Genomic DNA, 27,199 nt, shown 5'->3' with positions numbered 1-27,199 from the left:
GTCCCGCACGGACGCTGCCGCCTATCCGCGGCGCCGAAGCGCTTCCAGCGGGAGAGCCCGGGCTGCCAATGGATGGAGCCCGGCGTGAGGAGCGCGGCTCCCGGCGCGGGGTAGCGCCCACGGACGGCGTTTCGGTTCGGATGGGTGCTGCTGGGGGCGGCCGCGTCGTCGTTCGCTTTTGTGAAGCAGCATTACTGCGTGCTAGTGCAGGCGCCTGTGTCAATTTTATTAAAGCTACTACAAAAGGGGGCAATTAAAACCAGCATCGCGCAATAAAACACCCGCGGTATCTGCCGAAGGAAGGGGCCGTCTGCGCTTCCTCCCCAGAATTTTAAAGCGGGACGGCGGGGCCCACCCGCGGAAAGCGGCCTTCCTCCCCCCACGGGAGAAAAGCGCCCTGAGCGCGGCGGTGCTCCCGCGGCGCCGCCTCGGGTGGCGGCCGGCCGGGTACCAACAGTCCTAACCGGAGAACAGCCGGGTTCTCCCCTGGAGCTCAGCGGGGAAACCCGAGTGCTGCCGGGGCCGCAGCCTCAAGATGGCGGCGGGGCGGGGGGCGCGGTGCACCCTGGGACGTGTAGTTGGCGCCCTCCCCCTTCCCCAGCGGGAGGCGGGGTTCTGCCCGCCCCCGAGCGGCGCCGAGCACCGGCCGGGCGCGCTCCCGCTCCCATCGGGCGAGGCCGGGGGCGGAGCGGGGCGAGGAGGGGCCGCGGCGGGGGCGGGGGGGTCCCGGGAATGCGGGGCGGGCTGGGCCGGCTCGGGGGAGGGGCCTGGCCGCCCGTCCCGCCCTATATAGAGGGGCCGAGCGAGCAAGATGCTTACGGCTAGCAGCGGGGCCGCGGGCGTGCGGGGACGGGGAGGCGGCAGCGGGCGGGCAGCGCCGTGTCCGGGCTCCCGCCTTGGCGTGCGTGGCTGAGGCAGGGCGCGGAGGGGGAAGAGCCCGGGACCCGCGGGGAGCGGAGCCCGCTTCCCTCACTCGCGGCCCGGAGGTCCCGGTCAGGGGCGGCCCCAGGTGGGGGGAGGCTCCGCGCCGCCGGAGTCCCGTCCCGTCCCGGGTCCGGCAGCATGAACATCGTGCTGGAGCTCTTCGTGGTGACTTTCCGGGTGCTGTGGGCTTTCGTGCTGGCCGCTGCCAAGTGGCTGGTGAGGCCCAAGGAGAAGAGCGTGGCCGGGCAGGTGTGCCTGATCACCGGGGCGGGCAGCGGCCTGGGCCGCCTCTTCGCCCTGGAGTTCGCCCGGCGACGGGCTCTGCTGGTGCTGTGGGACATCAACACCAAGAGCAACGAGGAGACGGCGGGCATGGTGCGCCACATCTACCGGGAGATGGCCGAGGCGGCCGCCGCCGTCCCCGGAGGTAAGGGGCGGCCTGATGGGGCCCGGTTGCTAAGGCTGGACCGGGCCCGGGCGCTGCCTCTCACTTGCCCCAGGGTGGTGGTGGGGGGGGGGGGGGGGGCGTGGCCGAGGCTCCGCGCCCGGGGGTCTCCGGAACGGAGCCGCTCTCACCTGCCCGCCGACGGCCGTCGGCGGGCAGGTGAGAGCGGCTCCGTTCCGGAGACCCCCGGGCGTGGTGGCATCAAACCCCGTCGGGCCCGGGCTCCCTGTTCGGGAGCGGAGACCCCCTTCGCGTAGCCTGGGACTGCGGCTTTAAAACCTGCGGTGGTTTGGCGTTTTGTTGTGTTTTTTTTCCTTTTAAAAAAACCACTTTGGCAGCGGTAGCAAACAGCCGCCGCGGTGACACCAAAGTAAACAGAAGTTTTACCCTGGTTGGGAACGCGTTCGCCGTTCCCGCTCGGCTGTTTGTTCGCACGGCGAAACACAAGTAAGGGTTTTATCTCTCCTCCTCCCTCCCCTCTCTGTTCTCTTGTCCGTGTTCCTTAGCAGCTGGAGATGGAGAGAAAGACGCGCTGCCCCACTGCCGCTTGCAGGTTTACACATACACCTGTGACGTGGGCAAAAGAGAAAACGTCTACTCGACGGCGGAGAGGGTCCGCAAGGAGGTTGGCGAGGTGTCCGTCCTGGTTAACAATGCCGGTGTGGTCTCCGGGCACCATCTTCTGGAGTGTCCCGATGAGCTTATTGAGAGGACCATGATGGTCAACTGTCATGCTCACTTCTGGGTAACTATACGCTCCTTTCCGATGCTCTTCCTGTCAGGTTAATTTAAAAAAATTAACTGCTGTTGCCTAACTCCCATCTCCTAGAGTTTTGCACTTGCTGCCTTTTGTTTGCAAGCTCGTCACTTTGTGGGTTTCTTATTTTTAACTTACCGTTCTGTTTAACAGGAATGGTGGGTATTAAAGTTATTAACAAATAGTTTTAAATCAACTGTATCTTCCTAGAATCCAGAGTTCTAAATTGAGTGCCCTTTTCTGCAGCCCTGGACGTGAAATCCTTTGCAAGCATAACCTCTGAATCTGATTAAAGGTTGTTACTGTTAATGAATGACTTCTCAGCCTTCCTTCATAGTCTTACGCCAGCACGTTAGCAGCTCAAAGATGCTGTTTTAATGATGGTTGCAATAGCAAATGTGCGCATTTCTGGGGAAAAAAAAACTTATAAAACTCCTGCTGGAAATGTTGCTTGGATTGCCTTGGAGGCAAATTGTTCCTTTTGAAGGCTGGGAGGGAAGGCGAAAAAGATCTCTCGATAAGTCAAGCCAAGAACACTTTTTCAGGAATCCTGCATATTTGTCCTCATAGCTTTCTCTGAGGGCTGGCAGCAGAAGTAAGAAAACCTTTAATACGATTTCTGGGGTGGCATTGTCTCCATAACTAGCAAATGCTAATCAGGGAGAGCGAGCTATGTGATCTTACTCTTTCTGTCTGTCTAAACCTTGTTTTCCTGTGTGGTTTATTTTTAAACTCATTGTAGTGTGGAGTTACATAAATTGAAATGTCGAAGGAGGGCATGATGCACACACGGGTTAGCATTAGCTGTCAGACTGAGCCCATTGTTAGTGTTAAAACTGTTCTTTGGTCCTTCAAATAAGGTTATGAAATACACTTGCATAACAATCAAAGGATTAAGCAATCTGAAATATACTTCAACTTAAGCCTTCTTTGGCTGTTCTTACCTTTTCATAATAATTTTTTTTAAAATGCCTCATCTTCAAAACTTAGAAGGGCTTCCCAAACCTAACTTTTTTAACGCAGAAGTGAAATGCTGTTTCATAACCCTGAAGGAGCCCCTTCAAATCTGTGCTGTGAAACACTTAATGGCAGAGCAGTCTTCTTCCAATGTGTTGCAAAGCTTGCAGAGAGAATACTTAAACTTCAGTGCACATGAGATTGTGTGTTTAGAAACTCTTTTAAACTCTGAAAGTGTATTTTAAGGCAGTCTGAAGAGTTCTGAGAAAGTTCGTATGACTTCTTACAGCTAAGAGCTCTGCTTGTTCCCCTTGGTAAAAGTTAAATTGATACATAAGTAAACAGAGATGTACGCTAGATTTAATGACTGTTATTGATGTGGTTTAAATGCTGATTGACAGAGTTTCCAAGAACTCTAAATTATGACATCACCATGAACTAAAATATGGGAGGATTCTAAATTCTCCAGCTGTTCTTCCTTCAGGCCTAGGTCATACATTTATTTACAACATTGTTTCAGAGACCTTTTTAAAGCACCCTCTGTGTGTTCAAAGTCTCTTACAGTAACAGAAAAGCTAAACTTAAGAGTCTAGTATTGCTATGATTAGGTTTCCATAACAGTTTCATTCATCTCTCAACGTTACAGTGTGAAGTGACTTTAAAATTAAAAAAAAAAAAAAAACACCACTCCAAGAAGGTATAGTTAGATCTGCACTGTGGAACTTGAGATCTTGGCTTAAACTTCTAAGGAGCAGTCAACACCCTTTATATTTAGTGGAGGATCTGTTCATATGTACACTTCCTGCAAATCCGGTGTCCTGCTTTGCTTTTCCTTTTATTTTTTTTATGCTGGCAAAGCTTTTCTCCTTGTCTTCCCCTTCATCATCCCAGAAAACGTTGGCTTGACCAACAGTGGGTGGACTTCTGTTAAAAATAATAGTACTTAATTCATACGATATCATCTGAATCAGCTGATTTGAAGCCAACTTTTTTGATGCAAGTCAGTGCTGACTTAAATAGAACAATGTGTCTAGATGTGTGAAGTCTTGTACAGCTAGTCTTTTCCATGTCAGCTAAACCGGTGGTCCAAAAGCAAAGCTAATACTCTGGAGCATTATGTAGGCTTTTAACTATTCTTGGAGGGCGTTTCGTCCAAAAAGCTGTAAATGGATTTTACAAAGACATGGATCTTCCATGTAATGTTGCTTCAGTAGTTAAGTATACTTTCTGGGGTTATGGGTTTTTTTTGTGTGACGCAGGAAATTCTTCTTCATCCCTTGAGCAAGCCCCCAGTGTGCTTCTATGTAAAAACCTAAAACAGGGCTCCGGTACTGTCCCCTTGAAACACCTGAAATAAGAGTGATTGCCCGCGCTCTATGCACAATGCAGGTGATCTGAGCTTGCTTTACGTTAGCAGCTACAGTCTGAAGGCTGCGCAACATCTGCAGTAGGCGGTGACATGAAAGTCTGTCGCTGGTTTGCTATTGTGACTCCAACTGGGCTATGTACCATATCGGAAACTGGCAGTCGAGAGAGCTTTAGCAGCATGCCACAGCCTAAACAGATGCTTTCCATTTTGCTGACATTCATGATTTGTATAATCCTTCCTATGAGTGTTCTGTATAAACATGTCACCACTGCATCGTGTAGCAATTTCCACAGCATAAAATCCACTGCAGTATTAAAAACCTGTTATTTCATGCTGTGATAACTTGAATGCTTCTGATATTGAAAACGTAGGGACAAAATCCATTCCTGGTTTGAAACAAGCCAGATCTGGTTTACTATAATTTGCAGATGCCTAAAACTATAGCAGGAATGTAACACTATCTTTCCTGCCAGTCTGTTGCAAGAATAATTACTTACTTGGCTGCACTTGTCAATTACTGGAACTGAACTTCTGCAGGCTAGGAAATTTTCTTTCTGTGATATGTCAGGATTCGAATTTGAAAAATCTTAAATCACACTGTACGATAAAGCTGTTGTGTAATCATTTCTAAGCAAATATAGGAATAACAGTTTGTCTTTCTTGTGGTTTTACAATAAAACTAAAGTGAAGTATCAAAATACTGTGGTTTAGGTTGTGGAACTGTATTTAATAAAACCGTTTGAACTCTTGTTTCAGGACAATGTGAGATTCTTGTACCTACTCTGACACTTTTTTTTCCTGGAGGAATAATGCTATTGCTGAATAAGTAGGTTTTAATATTGTACATTAGCTTAGTACCTGGGAAATCCTTCTAGATTTGATTGTTGAGTGGGACTCATGGAGGGGCGGGGGCAAGGTGGTAGTCATTGGCGTCTGAAGTTCTGTGACATGAAGGTCCTTCTGTACAGCAGACCTTCCGTGATCAGCATTTCCCTATCATGTGGATCCTCCAGAACTTTCAGCTTAAAGCTTTCCTGCTAGAAGAGTTCTCTTCAACTTACCAAAAGGGGGAAGCAAAAGCATTCAGCTCCATCGCGGTCATATTTATTTAAAAAAAAAAAATCCGTGTAGTGAGAGACTGGAGCCCAGAGCTTGAAGACTTGTGTGCTGCTGTCTTAACCAGAGTAGTTATGTTTGATCACAAACTACTTGATTTTTTGAAATTGTGCAGGTATTCTTGTCTTTGTAGGAATTGAACAAATCTTTTAGGTGGCCTGATGTTGATACAGGAAGAGATAAATACAGAGTAGCGAGGGAGATACTATTAAAGTAATTGAGAAGTTCGTAAGTAGTCTATAACTTCTAAAACTTGAATGTACCTTGGAAAGAAAGTTAATGCAGAGTTACTAAATCAAATACCTGTTTATGCAGCTGCTGTAGTTGTCAGTCTAATTAGACTGACAGGATTGGTAAAGCCTTGGAAAATAACAATGGTTTGCAGTTACCTATAATGTATCAATACTTACATATTGTTATTCTAATTTCTTCAAGCTCCCTGGTGTTAAATAAAGCTCACTTATGCCTGTGATTTGTTTAGTTTAAATATGAAAGTGTTGTGCTTAGTGTGCACACTGGATCTTGTACAGAAGAAAAGACAGCTTAAGTTACGTTATTTGCAACTATACCATACTGAGTCTTGTGGCCTGTTGGCAGAGCAGTTTGATTTTTCATCTCTAGGGTTCTAGTGTCTGTGATCAAATATAGGCACAATATTCTACCGACAGACCAGCTAGATACATTTAGCATTTTGCATGAGTGGAATTAGCTGCTTTAATTGAAATTTCTTTTTTTATTTCATGATAATGTATTCCAAGATGCGTAAGTTTACTTAGCAAGTTTAATCTACAAGCTCTTGACTTTTTTCTGAAAAATTAGTTGGATAAAGTACAAGTAAAACATGTGCATGTGATCCAAAAAGTGTCATCAAAACTAACTCTTATCTTGCAAAATGATTCTGACTGCATGCCATTAGTAAATTACCCTGGACAGCACATGTGTTCCATATACTGTGGTAGCATGCTGAGTAGTGAATATGAAGTAGAAAGCAGTCATACTCTTAGCTACGGAAGTAGTTATATTAGTTGTACTTAGAAGTGCTTTGGTATGATTCTGAAGTTCATGTGTTCTTAGGTTCATTTGTCAAGAAAATAGAGGGAATCTGTCAATGGAGAAAATACTATCTTCCTGATGCATGCTCTAGAAAACCGCCCTTTCTCATTTTATAAAGGAGTGTACTTAACACAAGTTTTAGAAAATAAATGGGTGAATATATATTTCTGGAGCTTGAGTGGACACAAGACTACTGACTTAGAGCTTTCCTCACAGATTTGTTTTATGGTCTAACAGGAGCTTGTCTAGCATTGTGTCAAGCACAGTTGTCACCAGCATGCAATCTTCAATTGTAGTCTTGTAGTCACGTTTTAGTTGTAGTGATCGTTTTCAAAAAAATCACCGAAAGTTTTTCAGTTTTCTGATCCTTTTTTGGGGGGGCACCAACCCAAACCATTTAGTTAGGTACTTGGATGTCTAAGCTTTGGCTGTAAAAGCAATCTTGTTTCAGAGTAGACATAGATGAGGATAAAAATGGCTCTTAAGACAGTATACTTACCTGAAGAGTCTGCAGGTACCATTAAGCACGTTGGGATGGGGTTGTAGCGGGGTTTTATGCAAAGCGCTCCTGCATCTGCCTTGCGTAGGAATCCTACAAATTCAAGCACCTACAACTGGGATCCTAGAGTGCTGCCCACCGAGCTGTAGTTGTTCCACAAGTTACTCAGCTCTAGTCCCTAAGGTCTCTTGAGGCTGTTCATTTATGGTTTTCCATTGTCTACGGTATCTTGATGATAAATGAGTAGTTACATACCAAGGAGTCTGAACAAAACAGCTTACAGCACTCTTGACTTGTTTAATTAGCAACACTTCCATCAGGGTAGTGGGAAAACCGTATCGAAGATTCTTTGAATGTGTTACTCACAGCACCAACCTTCCTACACATACTTTGTGTGCTAGACTTCTTCCTTGCATGGTGGAGAATGCTGACCTCTTGTTCAAATGGCAGCTGAATTCATGCATTTCCCTTCCTTCTTTTTAATGACATAAAGTATTTGATTTTCATTCCAGTCAGTTAATGAATCAAAAATGACCATTCAGAATGTTTTCCTTAAACAGCTTCAGTTACGCCTGAGCTTTTGTGACATCTTCCTCAGGCATACTTTGGAAATTAATTTGCTGTGCCATTTGAAAGGTGCATGGATCTTAGACTCTCAACAGAAAATAGAGATTCTCAGATTGTGACCAGTGGATTGTTTGTTGCCTGTAGATCGGTGTCCAAGATGGTAGCATAGGGTGTGATCAGCTAGTTACTTCCATGTGTTATGTGAAGCTTGAAGAGTTTAGGTGAAAACAGTAATATATTTCACAGAAAAGCAATGTGAAAGTTCCATTAAGGAAAGAGAAAGTTTTCCTGAAGAGACCATGCCAAGACTTCTCAATCTGTTTGAAACATATTTGAAGTATTAATTATTAGTGGCTTGTCAGCAAACCGTGTGAATGCTTTCAAGGATTGCTGATGTACTGTGAAGAAATGGTCCTGGGTGAGCGATCAGGGCGATCATTAAATGCCTGCTTCTAATGGAATGAGGTAGGTTGGCTGAATAAGCAAAAGCTGCTGCACTGACTCTGGTCTGGTATTATGCTGTTACTCATGAAGGATTTGGGGAGACAGGAAAACTCTGAATGGAGCGATAGTTTTTGCCAGCATGGTGCCTAACCTTGCTAGAAGTGGAGAGAGTGGCTCTTCACTCTTTTGGTGAAATACTTGGTCTAAAAGATTGTATGTATGCCTTCCTTGTTCTGTGGAGGTTAGGAAAGCAGCAGAGTTTAAAGTTCCAGATTCTTCTATCTACAAGTAACATCTGCCTTTTTTTTTTTCTTATGAAAAGCAATGAAGTTAATGAGATCTCATTATGTTATTAATTTTCTGTAATAACCAAGTGACTATAGCACAATTCTAGAAGACAAGCATGTTCACCTGCTCAGCTGTGGAAAAAAGCAATCCTAATTATGGTCTGGCTAAGTGTCCTGCTAACCCAGCGTTTGAATCACTGCCTAAGACCTGTCTTACCTGATCTGTGTGGGTGATCAGTCCTTTTCCCTAGCTCTCAGTGTCATCAATTACTCTGACTAGACAGGTTGAAGAAAGATGAATGTTATGTTTTCTAGCACCATCCCTGCCACTTTAGCACTTTTAAAATCTTTTCTGCTTTTATCTTTATCAGCTGCAAAGTATTATTCTTTCCCAATGCTTCTCATGCTTTGATTTCACTTCTGGATTTTTTTTGGGGGGAGGGAAGGAAGGTTTATGTTACGTATCTCTAGTATTAAACCTTTCCACAATCCTCTGTGTGTAAAAGCCAGAGTATCACTCTTTTGATAAACCTTGCTCCCTTGACCTTTGAGGTTTTCTGGCTATTCACACTGATGGTAAAACTGAGTTACTGACACCCATCTGTCTTTTGTGCAAAATGGTAGAGGTCTTTCTGCAAAGCCAAACTGAAGCTGATTTACTTGTGATGCTACATGCTTTTACCTGTGGTTGTAGGCGTCTTGGTCTTTTAAAAAAAGAGAAAATGTCTTTCAACATGCAGTTGCGGTATAGGTGAGTAGGCATAGACTTTGAGATTGGTAGAATCTCAGTTTCTGAGGGTTTAGTTTGAAAGAAGATATGGCACAAACGTGGGAGAGATTTACATCTGTGCTTACACTTCTGAATGAACACTTGGTTCTTGTAAATAATTATATTAGTATAATGATTTATATGCCAGTCAAATTAACACTTGACATGAGTGAGTTATCACAACTTGGATGGGACGGCGTGGTAGGCCAAGGAATGCCGGAACAGCTGCGGAGCCGAGGTGGCTGACTTGGTGTGAGCCTTTTGAAATTCAAGTTTGTTTGGCTGTTGAATTCTGCACCTAAATGTGCCCTGGTGCTGGTCACTCCTGCCATCTGTTTGAACTTGTGTGATAGCTTCTCGAGCACTCCCCTTTCAGCACTGGTTTGGAAAAGCGCTTAAGTGTATGCTTAAAAATAACTCATCCAAAATTTCTGTTGACTTAGGATGAACCTTCAAGGCAGCTTAGTGCTGGTGAGCTGTCACGTGGGACCACCCCTTGGATCTGCATCTTAACTTGCACTAGTTTGGATATTCATCTGATCCTTGGGTGAGCCAGTTTAGCTCACTAACTTGTCCAGAGGGCGGGGAGGAAAGCTGTTAATTTTCTTGTCCAAGTTGATTAGTTTTTCTGTTTAGAGGCTAGAATCACCTCATCAACATTTCAGAGTTGCATTAGCCAGAGTGTGTGAGGTGTGTGTGTGTTTGGGAAAGGGTCAGGAGGAACAGGATAAAACCGCATAGTTGTGAACAGGACCTCTGCGGCTGTCTAATGAAACCTCATTCTTGGAGAGACTTTCTGGAGTAGGATTTACAGGCTCTAAATAGTTAAATAGTCATAAATGGCTCCAAGGTATAGCAAATCCACCACTGGCGTGATAGTCCGAATGTAACAACTTTGACTTCTAAAGAGATTGCAGTGTTTAAATTACACACTATTAAAAACCCTTAGATAAAGGTCACTTAGTATCGATGCAAGGCAAATAAGCTACAGTGGTTAACACAACATTATTAGATGTTTTCAGAAAACTATGATTACTGTTGCATACCGTTGAGAACAACAATCGCTCTGCCTACTGCGCTGTCTGACTTCTGTGGAAAGCAGTTGGACTAAGACTGTTTGAATGTGGAAAAAATGGGCCAGAGCCGTGTTTCAGCTTGTGGGAAATGAGCATAGTTTCCACAGGCAGGCAAAGGAAGGAAGTATCTCTTGGTCTTTGAAAACTCAGCCCCATCAAAGTGAGTAGTTTGGTTAAAAAGCCTGTGCAAGTACAATCTTTGAAAATTGTATTAGTTGCTCTTTTGGTTGCTGTATTGCCTGGACTTTTTTTGTCATTTTAACCTTTGTTGGCTTATGAAGAAAAAGTTTACCTGCGAAGACCATTTATTTTCTGCAGACCCGTTTTTGAGATGCATGAAGCAGGAAGACCCTCTGTTTTTTTAAAAAACCTCTAATCTCCATGCATTTTAAAAATGTTGTTTCTTAGTCAATGACTTCGTAGTAAGCTGGGGCCTTCTGGGGTCTTACTGTTGCCTCAGCACACTTTGAAGATAAATTTCCATTCAATTGTAATATCTTCTTTATTTTTCTGTTTCCACTAATTAAGACTGTTATGTGAAATGGGAAGCTTTCCTTCTTTTCTTGTTCATCTTGTGAGATACTCAGTTATGGCATAATCACTTTCTTTTTTATAAAGTAATTGATTCAAAACAATGACTTAATGAGTTGGAGAGGATGAGTAAAGTGACTCAGCTTTCATCTGCATGCAAGTACTATAGAATTGCAGTGCTGTGGAGGTACTGGCCTTAAGGTATCTATGAAATGTGAGGCAGGCTTCTTCTGTTAAGCCACTTCTTGAACAGTCTGTTGCATAAATTGTAAAACATGAATGATGACTTCGTATTTTCCGTAAGTAGTTGTGACAGTACTGTTCTCTAGTAATTTTTTGGAAACATGCAGACTAAAATACCAAATTTTACTAAATATTCCAGAGGATGACTAAGCTTATGGCAAGCTGGAGAAAAATGTGTGTTTCAAAGTTGGATTGTGTTCTTGTTCACTGAACAGAATATTCTGAGCTCTTATCTAATAGTTGTTGTAAAATGAATTTGTTATGTGGATTTTTCACTGACTCATAGGGGCATGTTTTCATTTTTGTCAAGATTATCAAATAGCTGGCAATAAATAACTGCTCTCCAAATGGTTGGACATTTGCTGCAAACTTGTGCTAATGAAGGTGAGGGGCTAATGTGTTTGTTACACTAATGTCAACATAGCTCCAAAACACTACAAATCCTTTGACGCGGCCATTTGTCAGTATATAAACAAAGTAGAATTTCTAGTCACTTGACTTCAACAGAGCTTAAACCAGCTTTTGTGGAAAGGAGTAGCCATGTGTTGACTTCTTGTATCACTTGGCCAACAAACACTGAAGTAATTTCAAATCTGACATTTGAATAAATGTAAGTTAGGGTGTCTTTACTGACAGATCTGCCTGTGGAAGAATACGAGATTGGTCGTGGTATCTACTGGGATTGTAATGTAAGTTCCCGAATTTACAGGAGCATAACTGGGCTGTCACAGCCATGTTGGAGCTCTGTGATAGTCTTGAGTATGTGGAAAGCTCAAATGCTGACATGTTAGGGCCGAGCAGAAGGATTCACTTTCTTTAAACTGCATGTTACTTCTCAGTGGCTGCTGCCAACCATGTAATACTTGCTCTGAATTGAATAGTAATTGTGGTTTGGTAACTATGATAGTCTGAGAATATAATAAGACTAATATTTGTGGAGAATAAATATCAACTTGTGTAATCACATGTCTTTGGGCAGGAGGGAAGAGGTCAGCTTTTGAGCATGAGTACTTAGAAAGCTTCAGTTCTCATGCTTGGTTATGCCTTAATTTTGTGCTGGCTGGAGAAGTCTCCATTTGTTCCCAAGGTGCACTTCAGTCTAGACTTGTATCTTGCTTGTTTTGCAGTGTTAAGGCAGACTAAACACATAGCTGGGCCTCCAACAGCCCTCTTACCATGCCATCTTACTTACTGCTAATCCTTCTCAGCTTTTAGATTAGTTTGGCATTTGAAATCCACAGCAAGCATCATTGGCAACTTACATTCTGCGCTTTTACATTGCTTAGGCAGAGACACCGTCTTTCTCCCTGTTCATTGCTGGCTGTTGAGAATCCAATATGATTGCTCTGTCCAAGCTTTAAAAGCCATTAAAATGCAAAGCAGGCAGAATTGTCTGTGAGGGCTCAGAATACCCTTTAGAAGCTGGGAAGGACATGTAGTTACTGGACAGCATCTCATAGCCAGGGGAACATCGTTAGTTCTTGAAAGCAGCGTGGTATGAGTATGTTCTGGACTCAGCTGAAAATATGTTAGTTCCACAAGAAATTCATCTCTGCACCGCTTCATTGGACCCTCTCTCCAGCTGAAATGACTTGAGACCGAAGGACAAATGGAAGTAGAACAGACACTGTTTCAGACAGAGCAGGATAATTTATTGCAGGCAAGAGCTCCTGTAGGGGAGATACAGGAGAGAGATGGCAGAGGCGTCAGCATCCTTTCCAGTTAGTTAAGATTCTGTGTTGATAATCTTGCAGTTAACATAGGGACAAGGAGTGCAAGGTCTCTGCTGGTTTATGAACTTCTTCCTCTGTGCGAGGAAGAGAGAATGGGCTGTTGAGCTGGGAGATGGTGTACTTGACTCAAGTGGAGAATCACAGAATGGTGGAGGTGGAAATGGGCCTCCGGACGCCAAGTCCCCTGCTCAAGCAGGGCCACCTAGAGCCGGTGGATCAGGACCATGTCCAAACAGCTTTTGAGTATCTCCAAGAGTGGAGATTTACACAGCCTCTCTGGTCAACCTGTGAGAATGTGCTTCATTTTTTATAGCAACATGAAATCAAAGATTTGCAAAAACTGGAGGGAAGTGGTATAAATATACAATTAGTGATTTAAACATTAATTAATTAATGATGTATGCCGCTGCATATATATGAAGCGGTTATACATGAACAAAGTGATATTTGCAAGTACAGGTGAAAGTAGAGAAGTTGGTGTGCATGTGTGGTAGCATATATACAAGCATGTCCACTAAAGGCAGCTAGATGCTTCCACAGGAGTGGTTGGTGGTGTGTAGTCATTAGAAAGATCAGAAGTTGACGAGACAGGCCTGAGATCTGAGGGTAGAAGTAATTTAAAAAGCATGTAAATCTAAAATCTGTTTCCTTTTACAAAGAATATAAAATTTCCCAGGAACAGAAAGATGGAGACTGCATACCAATAACATGAAGGCTCTAACTTCCAGTTGCTGGTAGAGAAATAACAAGAGTAGTTCAGCTTGAATACCTGAACTTCTTCATGCCCAGAAAGCATACAAAGTAGTGGCCTCTAAACAGAAGTGAAGTGTTCTTAAGCAGAAATCAGGGCCACCTTTGGCTGCGTTACATGTGCCTAAGCCCCTGCCCTATGTAAAGGTGCTCTCAAAATCTAGAGTGATGCAATGGTGGGGGTGCAGAAAAGGTTTATGTAAGAGAGCTGGGAGTTTGATTAGCAGCAGACCACTGTAAAACTTCGGTAATGATACCTTTCCCACTTTGACTCTCAAGAAGAAAGTTTTTGAAGCAGGAATTGTATTATTTAGGTGGCGTTCTTGAGTGCCTAAGCTACACTTCAGATGAGAGGGAGAACAAAGCTGTAGTCTTAGTTACCCAATTTGGGGTAAGATCACAGGAAATGAAGCCCACAAAAGAAGGAGGAAGGGGAGACAATGTAGTGACATGATAAGGCAACAGTAACAAAAGTTTCTGTTGCGATGTTCTGCCCTAATCACTTTTCATATCCCACTCTCTGTAGACAAAACGCTTTTTCAACTAAGTCGTGTTAACAAACTATACAAAAGGTGATTTAGCCAGGCAGTGTTCAGTCGCCCTAGGCAGGGCATAATTAGTTCTAGTAGTAAAGAGTGGAAATCAATGATTAATGTTTGAGAGATAACTAGTGGTATTAGTTTCCTGTGATTTTTTTTTTTTTTTTAAATAGCATTACTTATCTTATCTTTGCTGTCTACCCATTGTAAACAGCTTTGTGGCACTAAGTTCTGATTAAGGAAACTACTTAATTCAGTTTCAGCTTTCTTCTGAGATACTCAGCATGAGTTGACTCCATGTAAGAGGAACCACTGCAAGAACTGAACCATTCACAGAAACAGTACTAACTATTGGCTTTGAAAATTGGATAAATTTTGTAACTGGACCCTAAATACTACAGATGCTAAACAAGGTATTAGTGTAAACATAGACTGTAACATACTTGTTCTTTAGCAAATGTCATGACAGACGTTTGTTACTACTAACAAACCCACTTACAACTTCAGTAAATAGGATTTAACCTAGTTTTATACAACTTTGGTGCTTCTCAGCTTATTAAATGTGTCTGAGAAGCAGGAGGTTTTATGTGTATGGATTCATCGTGAGGGTGGAGAAAATAGGGACATTAATTACTAAAATGAATTAATTAATAATTAATTAAAAAGCAAGTGGTTCAAGTAATAGCTTATGTTTTTACAAAGCTAAGACTTCAGGTACTTCAAAGCAGTATTTCATGCAGAGTTGGAGAGAGAAAAAAAGATGCTTATTTCTCTGTAAATCAAAAACAGTTTTAAATTAACTGATGTTGCTTTTCATTGTGACTTAATTCTTCAGGGTATTTACTTTATTTTGTTACCTTCACCTCTTAACCCAGGTAGATCTTATCTGTAGTTTCACTCTGTCTCCATATGTAGGATAGCCAAAGTATTGGTGTGTGTGGCTTTACTTCCTTGTTACTCGTCATCATTATAGACTCCTGTTTAAGTCTATCTCGTTCTTTCATGAGCTTCTGGTTGCAAGGCAACTGTAACATTATTACTGTGCCTGTATGTTAAGCATTAACTGCTGTTGCAGTTCAATATTAGAGGAATCCCCATGGCCCCAAAACAGTGGGTTTTTATGTGAAGGACAAATAAAGCTTTAGTGAGAAATTGAAGGTTGTGTTGCCTGCCAGGAGCTAAATAACTAAGGGACTCCTTTCGAAATGAAATATTGGAAGGTCTAGCTTTTTTGTTTTGGACGTAGGGCCTGCCCAAGGCACACTGGAGGGCAATCCTTGAATAGTTTCCTTTCATGCTTTTAATACAGCTGTCTATGGAAGCGTGGCTTGAGGACGTCGTGTATCTCCTGATACTTTTTGCTCTGAAAGGATCTGGGTAGATCCATCAGCAATCCAGAGAAATCTGTGACTTACTTTATTACTTCATTACTTTAGGAAGACTGAGTAATTCTGGCCTATTTTTCATTATCATTTCTTGAGAATAGAAACTGAATATCAAAAATAGCACTAATTTCCACAGCTATTCAAATATTTACTTAGACAGTGGCTAATTATCCAGAATGGGCCCAGCACTTCTTGAAAACAGTCAGCAGAGACATCTGAGCTCTTTTAAAGTACAGCTTTGGTCCCTTATGTTAGCAAGGTCAACAGCAGTGGTAGACTGCTGTCTACCTTCTGTACTCAGCCTGTTACTAGCAGAGCCATGTCCTTTGTACTCTGCGGTCTCTCTGGTGTTCAACTCAATACTTGGTGTTTTCACGTAGTCTTAGTACAGTTACTGATCTTGCCTTAACCTAATATTTCAGAGATGCCTGCATAATAGAATCTAAGCAGGATCTAGAGATAATATGGGAAAAATAATAGAGATGGTAGTGCAAATGAAAAGTAATTACTCTCCATTCTGATTGGAACCAAATAAAAAAGCTAGAAGGAAAATAAATGGTTAAATCCAGGCTTGTTAACTGCATGCTTTGGTGCATGAGAAGGCATTTTGGATAGTATAGCCTCTAACTTCAATAAATTCTCTTTTGAGAGCTACACAGTTCTAGGGTATACTTTCAAGGCTTCATCTAAAACTATTTGGTGATGGCTTTCACTGTAATCCTGTAAGTGAAGTTTTACCCTGTGCTTATAAAATGTATTTAAAGTGATTATGTTCTGAAATAAGATGGGTGGTGTGGCTAAAACTGAAAATAACTTCAGGCTGTCTACTGATAAGCTTGCTGTGGGTTTTTTCTGGCTTTCAGGCACCTCTCCTTTTTAACATACAGTAGTGAATTAGTGCTATACTACCCAGTTTGGACAAACCTACATTAAGGCAAGGCTGCCACAGCCTGTCTGCAGAAGAGTTAGAGGTGCTATTTTGTCAGACCTTTGTACATTCCTTCCCAGTTACTGGAGTGGAAAGAGAAATTAGGGCATGGGGAAATCTCTGGATTTCATTCCATGGTGGAGTGAGTGGACACATGCTATCCCACACGGGAGCAGGAGAATCTGCAGCGTGTCCTGTGGTCCGTGAAGAAGAATGGGAAGAAAAGAGGCTGAACATCCATGCTGAGGAGGAGCGAGGATATAAGGTGTATTTCAGACAAAAAATTTAGAACAATATTTTCTTGTTGCTGGGTCCGTTGCTTCATGATAGCAGCTATAGGATTAGCTAACACACATGGCAGCAGTCTTTTACGATCTCTGGTACCTTAGTCCCCAGAGTTGTCTGGATGAGTCCTGGACTAATCTCACCAATTTTGCTTCTTGGGTATGGCTGAATAGTGTTTAACATGAAGATGAGCCAGTACATTTATCCAGATGTTGCACTTGTTTGCAATGTTACGCAGCTGTTCTGGCAGTCAGGAATAGCTGTGGCTTGAGAGGAAATGTCTTAACTGTTTTGGAGAAGTATAGCAATGTAAAAACTCACCTGTTTTGATCAGCCCCAGATAAATAACCATGCTCCATCCTCCTTACCTGAAGGGGCTATATAGTAAATGAGCTATTGCTTTGGCATAAAGGCATTTCTGCCTTACAGTAAAGCAGCTTGTTTATACCATCAAAATAGTTTAAAAGGGCTGTTGAACATTTACAGAAGAAAAATAGAAACTTAAAGGACCTCACATGTTGGTACCCACTCTGTTTCTTTTTTTGATATAAAGACAACTCTAAACACGAGGTAGCAAGTGCTTTTCCACTTCAGTGTGCTTTCTGCATTCAGTATCCATTGTCTTGAGCTGCATACAGCTAACATTGTTTTCTGTGGATGCTTGCTTTCTACTTTGAGTAATTAATCCAAAATTTAATTAAAAAAATCACTTTCCCAAACACAGTATTTCTTCATATTCTCATTTGCTGTATTTAGACTAATTTGTCTTGACATTGCAGCTGTGCTGCTCTTTGTGTTGCACAATCTTTTGAGTTTTGTTTCATTAAGAATGGAACTAAAGAATTTGGGGAAGGGGAGGGAAGAAGTGCTAGACTGTTAGAAGTTAATTTGCCGTAAACCAAAATGTTGAGAACAGATTATGAAAGCTATGAAGTGACATGTAAATGCTTGCTCAATTTCACACTTGTGAGAAATAAGTCATTAAAGCTGTGTGCACATGAAATAGATGTTTGGTTACAGCTACTGGGAATAGTTTGTTCGTACTGGTATATTCAGAAGCATAGAGAAAAATGCTTAGAGGATTACAAATTGATCTCTAGGCTCCAAAAACCTTAAACTAGCTGGAAAAACTAGCTCTACTCTCTGTTCAGAACAACTTCATATGTTCTATGTATCCTACCTAGCTGCTGTATCTAAACTATACTGCAGCTTAGAAAACACGTTTGCATTATGCCTTTTGGGTTTTCATTTTTTCTAAAAATAAAAAAAGAAAGAAAAAGCTAATTCTGAGTGAAAGGGATGCTTAACTTTAATTTCTTGATGTTGAACACTGGATAACTTTCCTGGTTCCTCACCCTGATGCGGCACAACACAATTCCTTTCGTCTGTTGTATTCTACTTACTGGTTTCTCCTCAGTGTTGAAAAGTGTGTTATGTTTGTCATTAATAAAGACCCAGCTCTGACTTAAGTACTTAACTGTTGTGGTTAAAAGTCTTCCTCTGCAGCTGTAAGAGGTAAAACTGAAACTTAAAGGATCAAACCAGAAGGCAGATAGTTTGATTAAATCACTTGATTTGAATTATTTTGAGGTCCTGGTTCATGACCTCTAATGTCATGGACAATACCACATGTCTTGCTTGGTATCTTCTAATACTTTTTTTTATGGAGGATTAGCGTGTCCATGCATCACCTCGGGAGACTAATGTGGGCTGTGCTACCTGTTCAGACAAACTCCAGATGGGAAGGCCACCCAGGAGGCATCTTGCCCCTGAACCGGTCAAACTCTTAACTAGTTTCTCAACAGCACAACAAGCACACAGAAGACATCAGATCTGGTAGGCAGATGTAGCTGAAGCCAAAACTAGGTTGATCTGGTTTATGTAACATGCAGAAAAACTGGGGACCAGAGTGTGAAGGAAGCCGCTGTGATCAAGAAAGTGAGCTGTGCCAGGAGCTCAGTAAGAACACTGATTTATTTGGGGATTGCTTATACCACGGAAGAGAATAACTTCGCTTTGGGATTGTTTTTCCCAGCAAGAGGAGGCTGGGAGAAGCAGTGGGCAAGCCTTTACTCTGAGGCTGGAAATGCATCCCCCCCGCAGGGTGTGTCTGCCTCTGACAGGGCTCATCTTCAAGGGCTGGCTCCCAGTTGCAGCAGATGGCTGGAGGATGGCAGTGGCCGCGATGACTTTCTCTGGCATCCGCTTAGCTGGGACATTGATAGCTGGCTGCTAAGTTTTGTACGTATGGTAGCTGTGCTGTCTTTATAGACTGCCTCAGCTTCACGTTTTAAATGGATTTGTGGGATGAAGTCCCGTGACAAAGTACAGGGGCCTGCTATGAACAGGCTGTTTCAGAACACTGAGGTTTCACGCAAAGATTTCCATGAACTGCTAATTGTCTTCAGAGCAGAGGAGCTGTGTTTTTCCTATGTGGCTGTAAATGGCCTTTTAAGAGATGACTTACATGGAGTGACTGTAGTTCTGCTGCTGGGAGTTGTTCAGTCTGCACTTGAAGACACTTTTGGGTGACGTCTTCAGCAATTCAACGGGGTTTTTTTGTCACGTGCTGATGTCCTCTTGAGTGAAAGGGGTTACTTTAGCCACAGGCTCTGAAAACTCAGTCTTTTTAATCTTCATACTCTGAAGGAGTCTAGCATGCTTAAAACTGAACTTTCTGAAGTTTGCTGCTCTGCAGTTGCTCTGGGTATTATTTCCCATGTCTATGTATACTCTTGTGAAAATTCTCCTTTTCTTCAGCCATAGATACATATAGACATTTATGGACACCTAGTTACAGTTCATCATACTCAGAACAGTGTTACAGTAAAGCCAATATAAAAGCCAATCCGACTAAGCTTGGTGCACTTCCCTGTTGTTTACCTCTTGGAAGAAATCATTGATTCATGCCTGGAAAGTGGTAGGGGGGAAAAAAAAAAAATCTGTTACTACTTCTTTCACTTCTTTCTCTGCCCCGAGACAAACTCCAAGGAGAGTGCCCGTTCATTTCTGTAGTTGCTGTGGTTTCCAGCCAGAGCTTCAGTCTGTATTATCAAGCTTTCTGGCAATGCGAGGTGGCAATCAGTCATTCCAATGCGATGTGGACAGATAACTGAGACGTAAGTGGAAACTGCTGATGGAGCTGACTAATGCTCCAGAGGGGAGTAAATTGTTAGCAAGACTGAGTTGGGAGCATGGATCCCTGATGGGGATGACGTGGAGGCTCAGGGCTAGTGTACGCACCGTCGGTGCTGGGGTGCATAAGGCAGGCTGCAGATAAGTAACATGCTGCAAAACTTCAGTGCTGTCCGAGCGAAGCCTCTTGCCTTTTCAGATGGTGCTGCCCTGTGATGGCTGGGCTTTGTTGCCATGCGACATGGGAAGAGAGGCTGAAACTTCGTGTGCCTGGCACAGATTAGTTTAACAGAGAGCTAAATTCTTGTCCGAGGCTCTGCATAAGAGGCTTAGAGATCCCTGTATGAGGACAGAAACAAATGTCAGGCAGCTTGCTCTCCGATTATTTTTTATAATTAGCTTTGTTATGCAGTTATGACAGAATCTAGGAGTTGTATGAATCAACAGTAGAAAAGGCAGGGAGTCAGGAGGTCTGTTAATCTTCTATCATCTGCCAGCTGTCCAGTGAAAACACTCTTTTGTGTGGTGTTAGGAGGTCTGGATTAGTCATTTAACACCTGCAGGCAAAAATGTTGTACAAGAACATGTGAAAATCATTAGAGCAAAACTGTCCTGACGTCTGTGATTGGAAAATGCAGACAGCATAAGAATGGAATTAGATGGATTCAGCTGTAGTTTGCACGTCTCTTTAAGAATGCAGCTGACACCACTCAGACCAGCAATTAAGCAAGTAGCAAATACTTAAGGGGCATTTGCATGCTCTGTGTTTGCATCCAAATTATATGGGACGACCAGGTTTCTGGAGGATTAAATATTCATGGTACCGAGTGAATTAGAATAGAATAATAGCTCTATCATGAATAGATTTATATATTAACTAGGGATGTTTGTGATTAAGAAGCATTGTATGAAGTTATTTGGCATTTTAAAAGTGATCTCAGAGTACACTGACAACCTAGAAGCTGAAGTAAATCATAACAACACATACCATTTTACTACTTCATTGATTTTTTTTTTTTTTGCATATGTGGTGCTCTGTTTAATATTTACTTAAAAAAGGAAAGCGATGAGTCAGCTTCAGAAAATAGACATGACAAAGGTAGGTATTCTAGCAGAGGTGATCTTCTAGCAAGTGCATTCAATTTATTTCTTAAAACTTAATTTTTTTGAACATGTTAACTCTGACTTGGGTTTTTAAACAGAAACAAACTTTGTTATAATCCAAGCATAAAAATTGGAGGTTCAAATCGAAGTTTCATCTCGAGACTTGCTTTTGTTTTCTTTTATTTGTTTTGAAACTCTTAAATTAAGGAGTTGATAATAGAAAGGTATATGTTGTCTTTTTAGTTAGAGCAATGCTTATGGATATTAATAAAGATGGAAAGTAATTTAGACTAGTAGGTATTTACTGTATTTTATATGCAAAAGTAACATCCAGCAAAAACTGCCTCCAGTATTTCTTTTAATGTAATGCCCACGATGAGGAGTTAATTGAATAAAACTAACCATATATAACTTCCAAAACACATTGTCAGTAATTAGAACTATAATTGGCACTGGTCTTAACACAAATATGCTGGGTGGCATAATTAAACACTTTGCATTCCTTTTTCTGTCTTAAAATGGAAGTCACGTTTTTTTTTAGGGTCAAATTATCTCCTTCTGATAACTAGTCTCTTGCAGAAAAATAAACACGTCTGAGCTCAATTGATCCTTTAACCTTAGGATTTCTGGAGATATAATCCTTGCTGCCTTGCTGTCTGAATTCACAAACAAGCTGTAGATTTTCTGCTGGCATTTTTGACAAACTCAGAAATTCAAAACCTGTACAGTGATCTTACTTCTAAATTCTTGATAGTAAACTGAGATAGAGGTTTTGAACAGTTATCGCTAATGTAGTATGTTCATGGTGTGGTTTTTTATTTTGTTTGTTTGTTTTCTTTGTAGACCACTAAAGCATTTCTTCCCAAGATGCTGGAAATGAATCATGGACACATTGTGACAGTTGCAAGTTCCTTGGGATTGTTCAGTACTGCTGGAGTGGAGGTTTGTTAGACTGTAACTAACAATAAATGTGGCACTTCTTGCTTAGGACAAGTTTTTTTTGTGTTATCACCTAGAGAAAATAAAGTCAAATCTGCAAAGATACTTGGAAGCTATGGTGCTGACTATCATATCAACACATGGCTCCCTGTGAGTGGGATCCGCAGGACTCAGGCAGCCACCATATTCACCTACTTTGAAGCTGAACTTGCCACTTTCAGTGAAAGCCTAGGATGGTTAAGGGTTTTAAAATGCTAAATGATCTTTGAATTACCTGCTAGATTTAGGAACCTGAAAGGTGCCCACCTATGTACTCCTGTCAAGATCTTCAGTGCTAAGCTTGAAGCCAAAGGCATGGATTTTCAAAAGTAATGTTTTCCATTTCTGTGAGGAAATGGCTGCCAGCCTTCCTTCCAGAGAGAGTATTACGTCTCAGCTGCTATACTAGGCTCCCAGTTACAAGTTTTAGGTTGTCTAGTTGCCAGCAGCTGCTTGAGAACACCAGTTTGTGAGACTTGTTTGGTACATAAAGCTAGGTTAGGATTAGAGCCTATTATCTTGCTTTTTGGGTCATTAGCACAAACGCAAGTGTGAACAAAAAGCATTCAGTTAGTGAAAATTAATTCATGTGTTTAACAGAATAATGGTCATTTTACCCATAAGCACAGGCTTCTTTGCACGTAGGTAAGGCTCAGGCCAGGGGCTTGAACTGCAGCATTTCGTAACAAATTGATGAAGCTAGTGTAATTTAAGGCTGTTTTACCATCTCGAGAAAACTACAAAGAATTTCCTACACTGTGGGTGTGACCACCAGGAGAGGTGAACACATCCAATGGAAAACTCGAATGCTACTGCTGTCTATGCAATTATTTTTCTGTGTTGCTGAACTTAATATTTTTATGAGATACGCAAGCTATATCCTCTTCTGAAAATGAAATAATACACTCAGATCTCCATTATGTTTTCTGTTGAAACTAACCTTAAAAATAAAGCATTTAAAATTTTTACATCTACACCCTGCCAACTCTCCAAGCTTTTTCAAATGTGACCCAAGGTAGTATTAGGTATTTCAGTCCTTTGTTGTAACATTTAAAATTAAGCTAACTGGTAATTGGAATAACTTGCTGTGTGAGCCTGACTGATTCAAAGACTTGAATCCAAGGTAATATCCTCCTACATTCAGATTTCCTGCTTTCATGGTTCTGTGCTAATTGCCTCAAAAGTAAAGTGAGAAATGAGTTGATGTGATGCTCTGTTCAGTGGGTGTCTTTTGTTGTTGCTTTGAAAATCTGTGCGGTACCACCTCAGATATGCTTTGGCTTTGAACATGATTCAGATCTGTCCTTTTTAAGTTGCCTTTTTGTTTTTTTGCCTTGTTCGTTGCCAACGCAGGATTATTGTGCCAGCAAATTTGGAGCTGTAGGTTTCCATGAGTCTTTGAGCCATGAACTGAAGGCTGCTGAAAAGGACGGAATCAAAACAACTTTAGTCTGCCCTTATCTTGTAGATACCGGAATGTTCAGAGGGTGCAGGATCAGGTGAGTTAAAGTCTTCTGCTGCCCAGTGTTTGTGGCATCATAAAAGTAGTTGAAGGTAGCTAAACTGCTACCATAAAAATATTAAAATAAGTATTATCTCTGCTTTAATATACTTTAGTGTGATCTGTAATCCTGACTCCAGAAAGGGACTTTCTGAATTCAGTGAGTATCTTCTGTCCTTTTGTACTTAGGCAACACAAGTTTTGAACTATAGTCTTTGTAACTGAACAGTGGATATAAAAAAAATTGAAGTCTTTGTCTTTGCTGAGGCATTTCAAAGAAAGTGAGGTAATGAACTCTTCACTGAGGTCTGCAGTCTTTCATGTATCTTATTAATCTGTATTAATCAAATATTTCAGAAAAGAAATTGAGCCTTTCCTTCCACCCTTGAAACCAGAATACTGCGTGAAGCAGGCTATGAGAGCTATCCTTACAGACCAGCCAATGATCTGCACACCTCGTCTCATGTATATGGTCACCTTCATGAAAAGGTAGGACCTGAAATGCGAGTTCCTTGGCAGTACAATCTACAGAATACTGATAAAAAACATGAGTGTGTCCGCTTTCCAGATATAAACACTCTCCCACCTGCACAGGCCACGGGTGCTATTGTGTTAGAATTCATAAGTCTCTTCCTTGGCTTGCATGAGTGTAGGTTGCTTGCTTGGGAAGCTCCATAAAACTGGGATTCTGTATATTACGCATCCTTGTTTTACCCTTCTGGTATCTTCCTTTCTGCTTAGATCCCTGTTTTCTTTTCAAGATAATTTTCTTTCTACTGTTTGGGTTCCTCTTTAGGAATAGGCCATGAGGCACCTTCCAGCAAAGGAACCTTTACCTGTTTGTCTGTAGAACTAGTGTGTAGGAGGCCCTGCCTGCAGATTCTCTAGGACTTGCACAGATACGGTAGAGAAGCTGAAACTCTGCACATTCGGAACCAATTTTCAGAGTCTGAGTTTGGAGGAAGGGCTATTTAAAGGAATTACCTCCTTTGCCCTGTCTAACGCCCGACAGGTTTTGGATGGGAACTCTGTTTAATCTGTAACAAGGCTGACATTTTGGTGATGCAGGGTAATACCGTAGTTGGCTCAATTCCACTGATGCAACATCACTTGCATTCTAGTTTATAAAGAACAGCTTCACAGCTGTCTGAGGTTTTTTTCTTAATCTGTAGTGTGTAGGAGGAACCTTTAAAATACAGCATTGTCTTATTTTCCTTCTGCGAGGGATGGTTGAAACTGAGAACCTTGGTGATTTTTATTCCACTACAAGGCAGTGATGCTCCTCTGCCTCAAGGCTCTCGTGGTGGATGGGATCACCAAAGACCAGAAGAGCCTTCGATGCCCACCTCTTTCCTGGAAGAAAGTATGGATGTGTCTCTTCTGCCAACAAATCAAGGCCACTGTCAGCATCTTTAAGAACTTGCTTCTTCAACCAGAAGCGCAGAGGGTGCTCTCTGCACCAGCAGTGTCTTATGCAGCAGTAGTCACATCAAAGGCCTTTTGGGTTGTCTTGTGTTCAACACTTTAGCTTCCAACAGGGAGATCAAAGCTTCTGCCTAATCCATGCCCCAGGCAGCAGCACTTAGATCAAAGGCCCTCCAGTGGCTACTGCACAAGCGGTACTGCTGGCAGTGAGGACACCTGTACCAGTGGCATCTACTTCTTTGTGCTTCAGTGGTCATTACTCCTGATGGCTAGATTCTGTGCATTGCTTTCCACTGAACGAGTGGCTGCCACTGTTCCCAGGGGCTGAGGAAATCCCATCTTAGTCCTTCAGTAGAGCCCCTGACTAGTATGCTAGAAATAAAAGTAGTATTTTGTGGATGTGGGAAGGAGGAGAGGATCTGTAGCCAGGTATCCATCACATAGTCACCTCTTGGAATTTTATCTGGAGGGGGAAAAGGGAAATTGCTCTCTTTAGTTTGGATCTCTCTTTTTGAGGATGGATGACTGAGTTTAGAACTTGTCAAGGTTGTTATGTTGTCGCTGGTGATCAAAGAATGACATTAACTAACGCTAATCCCTCATTCAAGAATATCTTGAATGTCTAATGACCTCTGCTGATGTGGCCTTGAGCAGATGCTTTGCTTTTAGCAGGCCTTCTGTGATGCCCTTGCCCCCTGCCCCCCTCCTTTAAAACAAGCTATCACACTGCTTGTGAGGAAGTGGCAGGAAATCTGGTCTAAGCTGGAGGCATGTGAATAAGCAGCTTTCTCCTCCTTTCTGCTCGCCTGTGTGGTTGGGACCCTAGAATTTCTATTTTCCCTGTAAGCATCCCTGTGAAATAAAAATCCTTAAGTCTGTTAGCAAGCCTCTCCAATAGCTATGATGTTGCTTTTAAGAAGACCAAGTACACAGTGTAAATAGAAGTTTTGTTTTATACTGTCTTCTAACAGCTTTATAACCTCCTTTTCACAGTATTCTGCCCTTTGAAGCAGTTGTGTGCATGTACCGGTTTTTGGGAGCAGACAAGTGTATGTACCCTTTCATCGCTCAAAGGAAACAGGCTACAAACAACAATGAAGCAAAAAATGGAATTTAACACTGTTTTGGATGGACTAACATTTAGAGGTGAATATGATAACGTCACATGACTGAATTGCGAAGTGCACTTGCATCTAACAGATGCAAATGTCAACATCTTACTGTGGCATTCTCCTGGGTCCTAAACCTGTGTACTGAACTCTAAAAATCAATGGGGTTTTTTTATATACTGTAAATAAAACTGACTAGAGTACTTGGAAAATGTGATAGGTAAGCAAAGTGAATTTACAATGTGTAGCTGCCATCGTTGTCCTTTAGAATATCACTGTATGTACAGTAAACTAGTCATACTGCTTCGGGTGGGGATGCACTGTGTGGTGTCTCTTCTGAGCCTGCCGAGGTTTGCAAGAGCTGTCTCCAACCAGAAGATGCAGTGTTTCAGAAGTTGTTTGTCTTTCCCTGTGTTATTTGGGAAGGGGGAGGGAGGGAATCTCCAGTCTGAAGCTACTGCTCGTGAACTTTTAGCAAATTCAATGGCAGTTTCTGAATGCATCCCTTCACTTGTTCACCCAAGCTCTCTAAAGGACGCATGGCCAAATTGTGGTGTAATTCTCTTTTGTAGCAATCGTGTGTGTTCTATTTAAACAAAGATAAAAATAAATTTGTAAATCTCTGCCGATTCAAAGGCAAATGAATGTCTCAAATACTCTCAGAGCAAACTTTTACTGGGCATCTGGTTTTCTAGGAGTGCAGTCAGTGATTTAAACTGACTTTTTTCAAGTCACTTCATTTGAAATATGCTGTGTTCTGTTTCCCTCTATATGTCAGAGTCCAATCTAATATTATGGACTCTATGTTTCTTTTCTTCCTCCTCATTCTTCCGACAGAGTTCCCCCACCCCCTGAGGAAGCTGTTGTATTAAATTTCTGTAACTGGACTTGTGCCTAAAAGACAAAGCAGCTCAGCTGAGATACAAAATGTTTATGTAAGTGCTGGTCAGATGCCAATAATTAGCAAAGGAAAAATAGAAGAACTCCTGATGCAACTCTACATGCGGAATATGGAAGGGTGTAAAGATTTTTTTGGCGTTCTACTCACATTGTAGAACAGGAAATGACATTTTTACAGTATTTTTTGTAAAGCAAACAATTTTGTGCCTTGAATAATTTGGTAATCTATATTAGTGAAGCATTGTAAAAGTGAACTTCTACCTCTGTATCTTAATGTATACCATCCACTTGTAAACTACTATCGGACAAATTGTGATTACTTTTTTAGAATGTCGTGTTAAATAGTGACCAATGCCTGTGGTTATTAAAGTGAGCCACCTTTTCCTTAAA

General features: G+C 42.0%; 1 protein-coding gene across 2 annotated transcripts; it reads left to right on the top strand.

Moving 5' to 3' along the window:
* Window positions 1-803: 803 nt before the first annotated feature.
* On the top strand, window positions 804-27,199 carry RDH10 (retinol dehydrogenase 10). 2 transcript variants are annotated; one of them, XM_075416006.1, is made up of 7 exons: window positions 804-1,351; window positions 1,876-2,114; window positions 21,740-21,838; window positions 23,228-23,373; window positions 23,733-23,864; window positions 25,794-25,946; window positions 26,747-27,199. In XM_075416006.1, the coding sequence occupies exons 1-6, from the start codon at window positions 1,063-1,065 to the stop codon at window positions 25,915-25,917; spliced, it is 1,029 nt and encodes a 342-aa protein (XP_075272121.1). In that variant the 5' UTR covers window positions 804-1,062; the 3' UTR covers window positions 25,918-25,946; window positions 26,747-27,199. The 2 variants fall into 2 exon arrangements, with proteins under 2 accessions (XP_075272121.1, XP_075272122.1); XM_075416007.1 differs by having other exon boundaries at window positions 805-1,351; window positions 1,879-2,114; window positions 25,794-27,199.

Source organism: Opisthocomus hoazin, chromosome 3 (assembly GCF_030867145.1).
Source record: "Opisthocomus hoazin isolate bOpiHoa1 chromosome 3, bOpiHoa1.hap1, whole genome shotgun sequence".
NCBI lineage: Eukaryota > Metazoa > Chordata > Aves > Opisthocomiformes > Opisthocomidae > Opisthocomus > Opisthocomus hoazin.
Note: the sequence above shows the minus strand (reverse complement) of the source record. Positions and strands in the feature narration are given on the sequence as shown.

Bases quoted from the DNA above. Each gene is read 5' to 3' on its own strand.
- RDH10 (XM_075416006.1), top strand. From the start codon at position 1,063: ATGAACATCGTGCTGGAGCTCTTCGTGGTGACTTTCCGGGTGCTGTGG. The intron at 1,352-1,875 runs GTAAGGGGCGGC...CGTGTTCCTTAG, and splicing joins GGCCGCCGCCGTCCCCGGAG to CAGCTGGAGATGGAGAGAAA. The intron at 2,115-21,739 runs GTAACTATACGC...TTTTCTTTGTAG, and splicing joins ACTGTCATGCTCACTTCTGG to ACCACTAAAGCATTTCTTCC.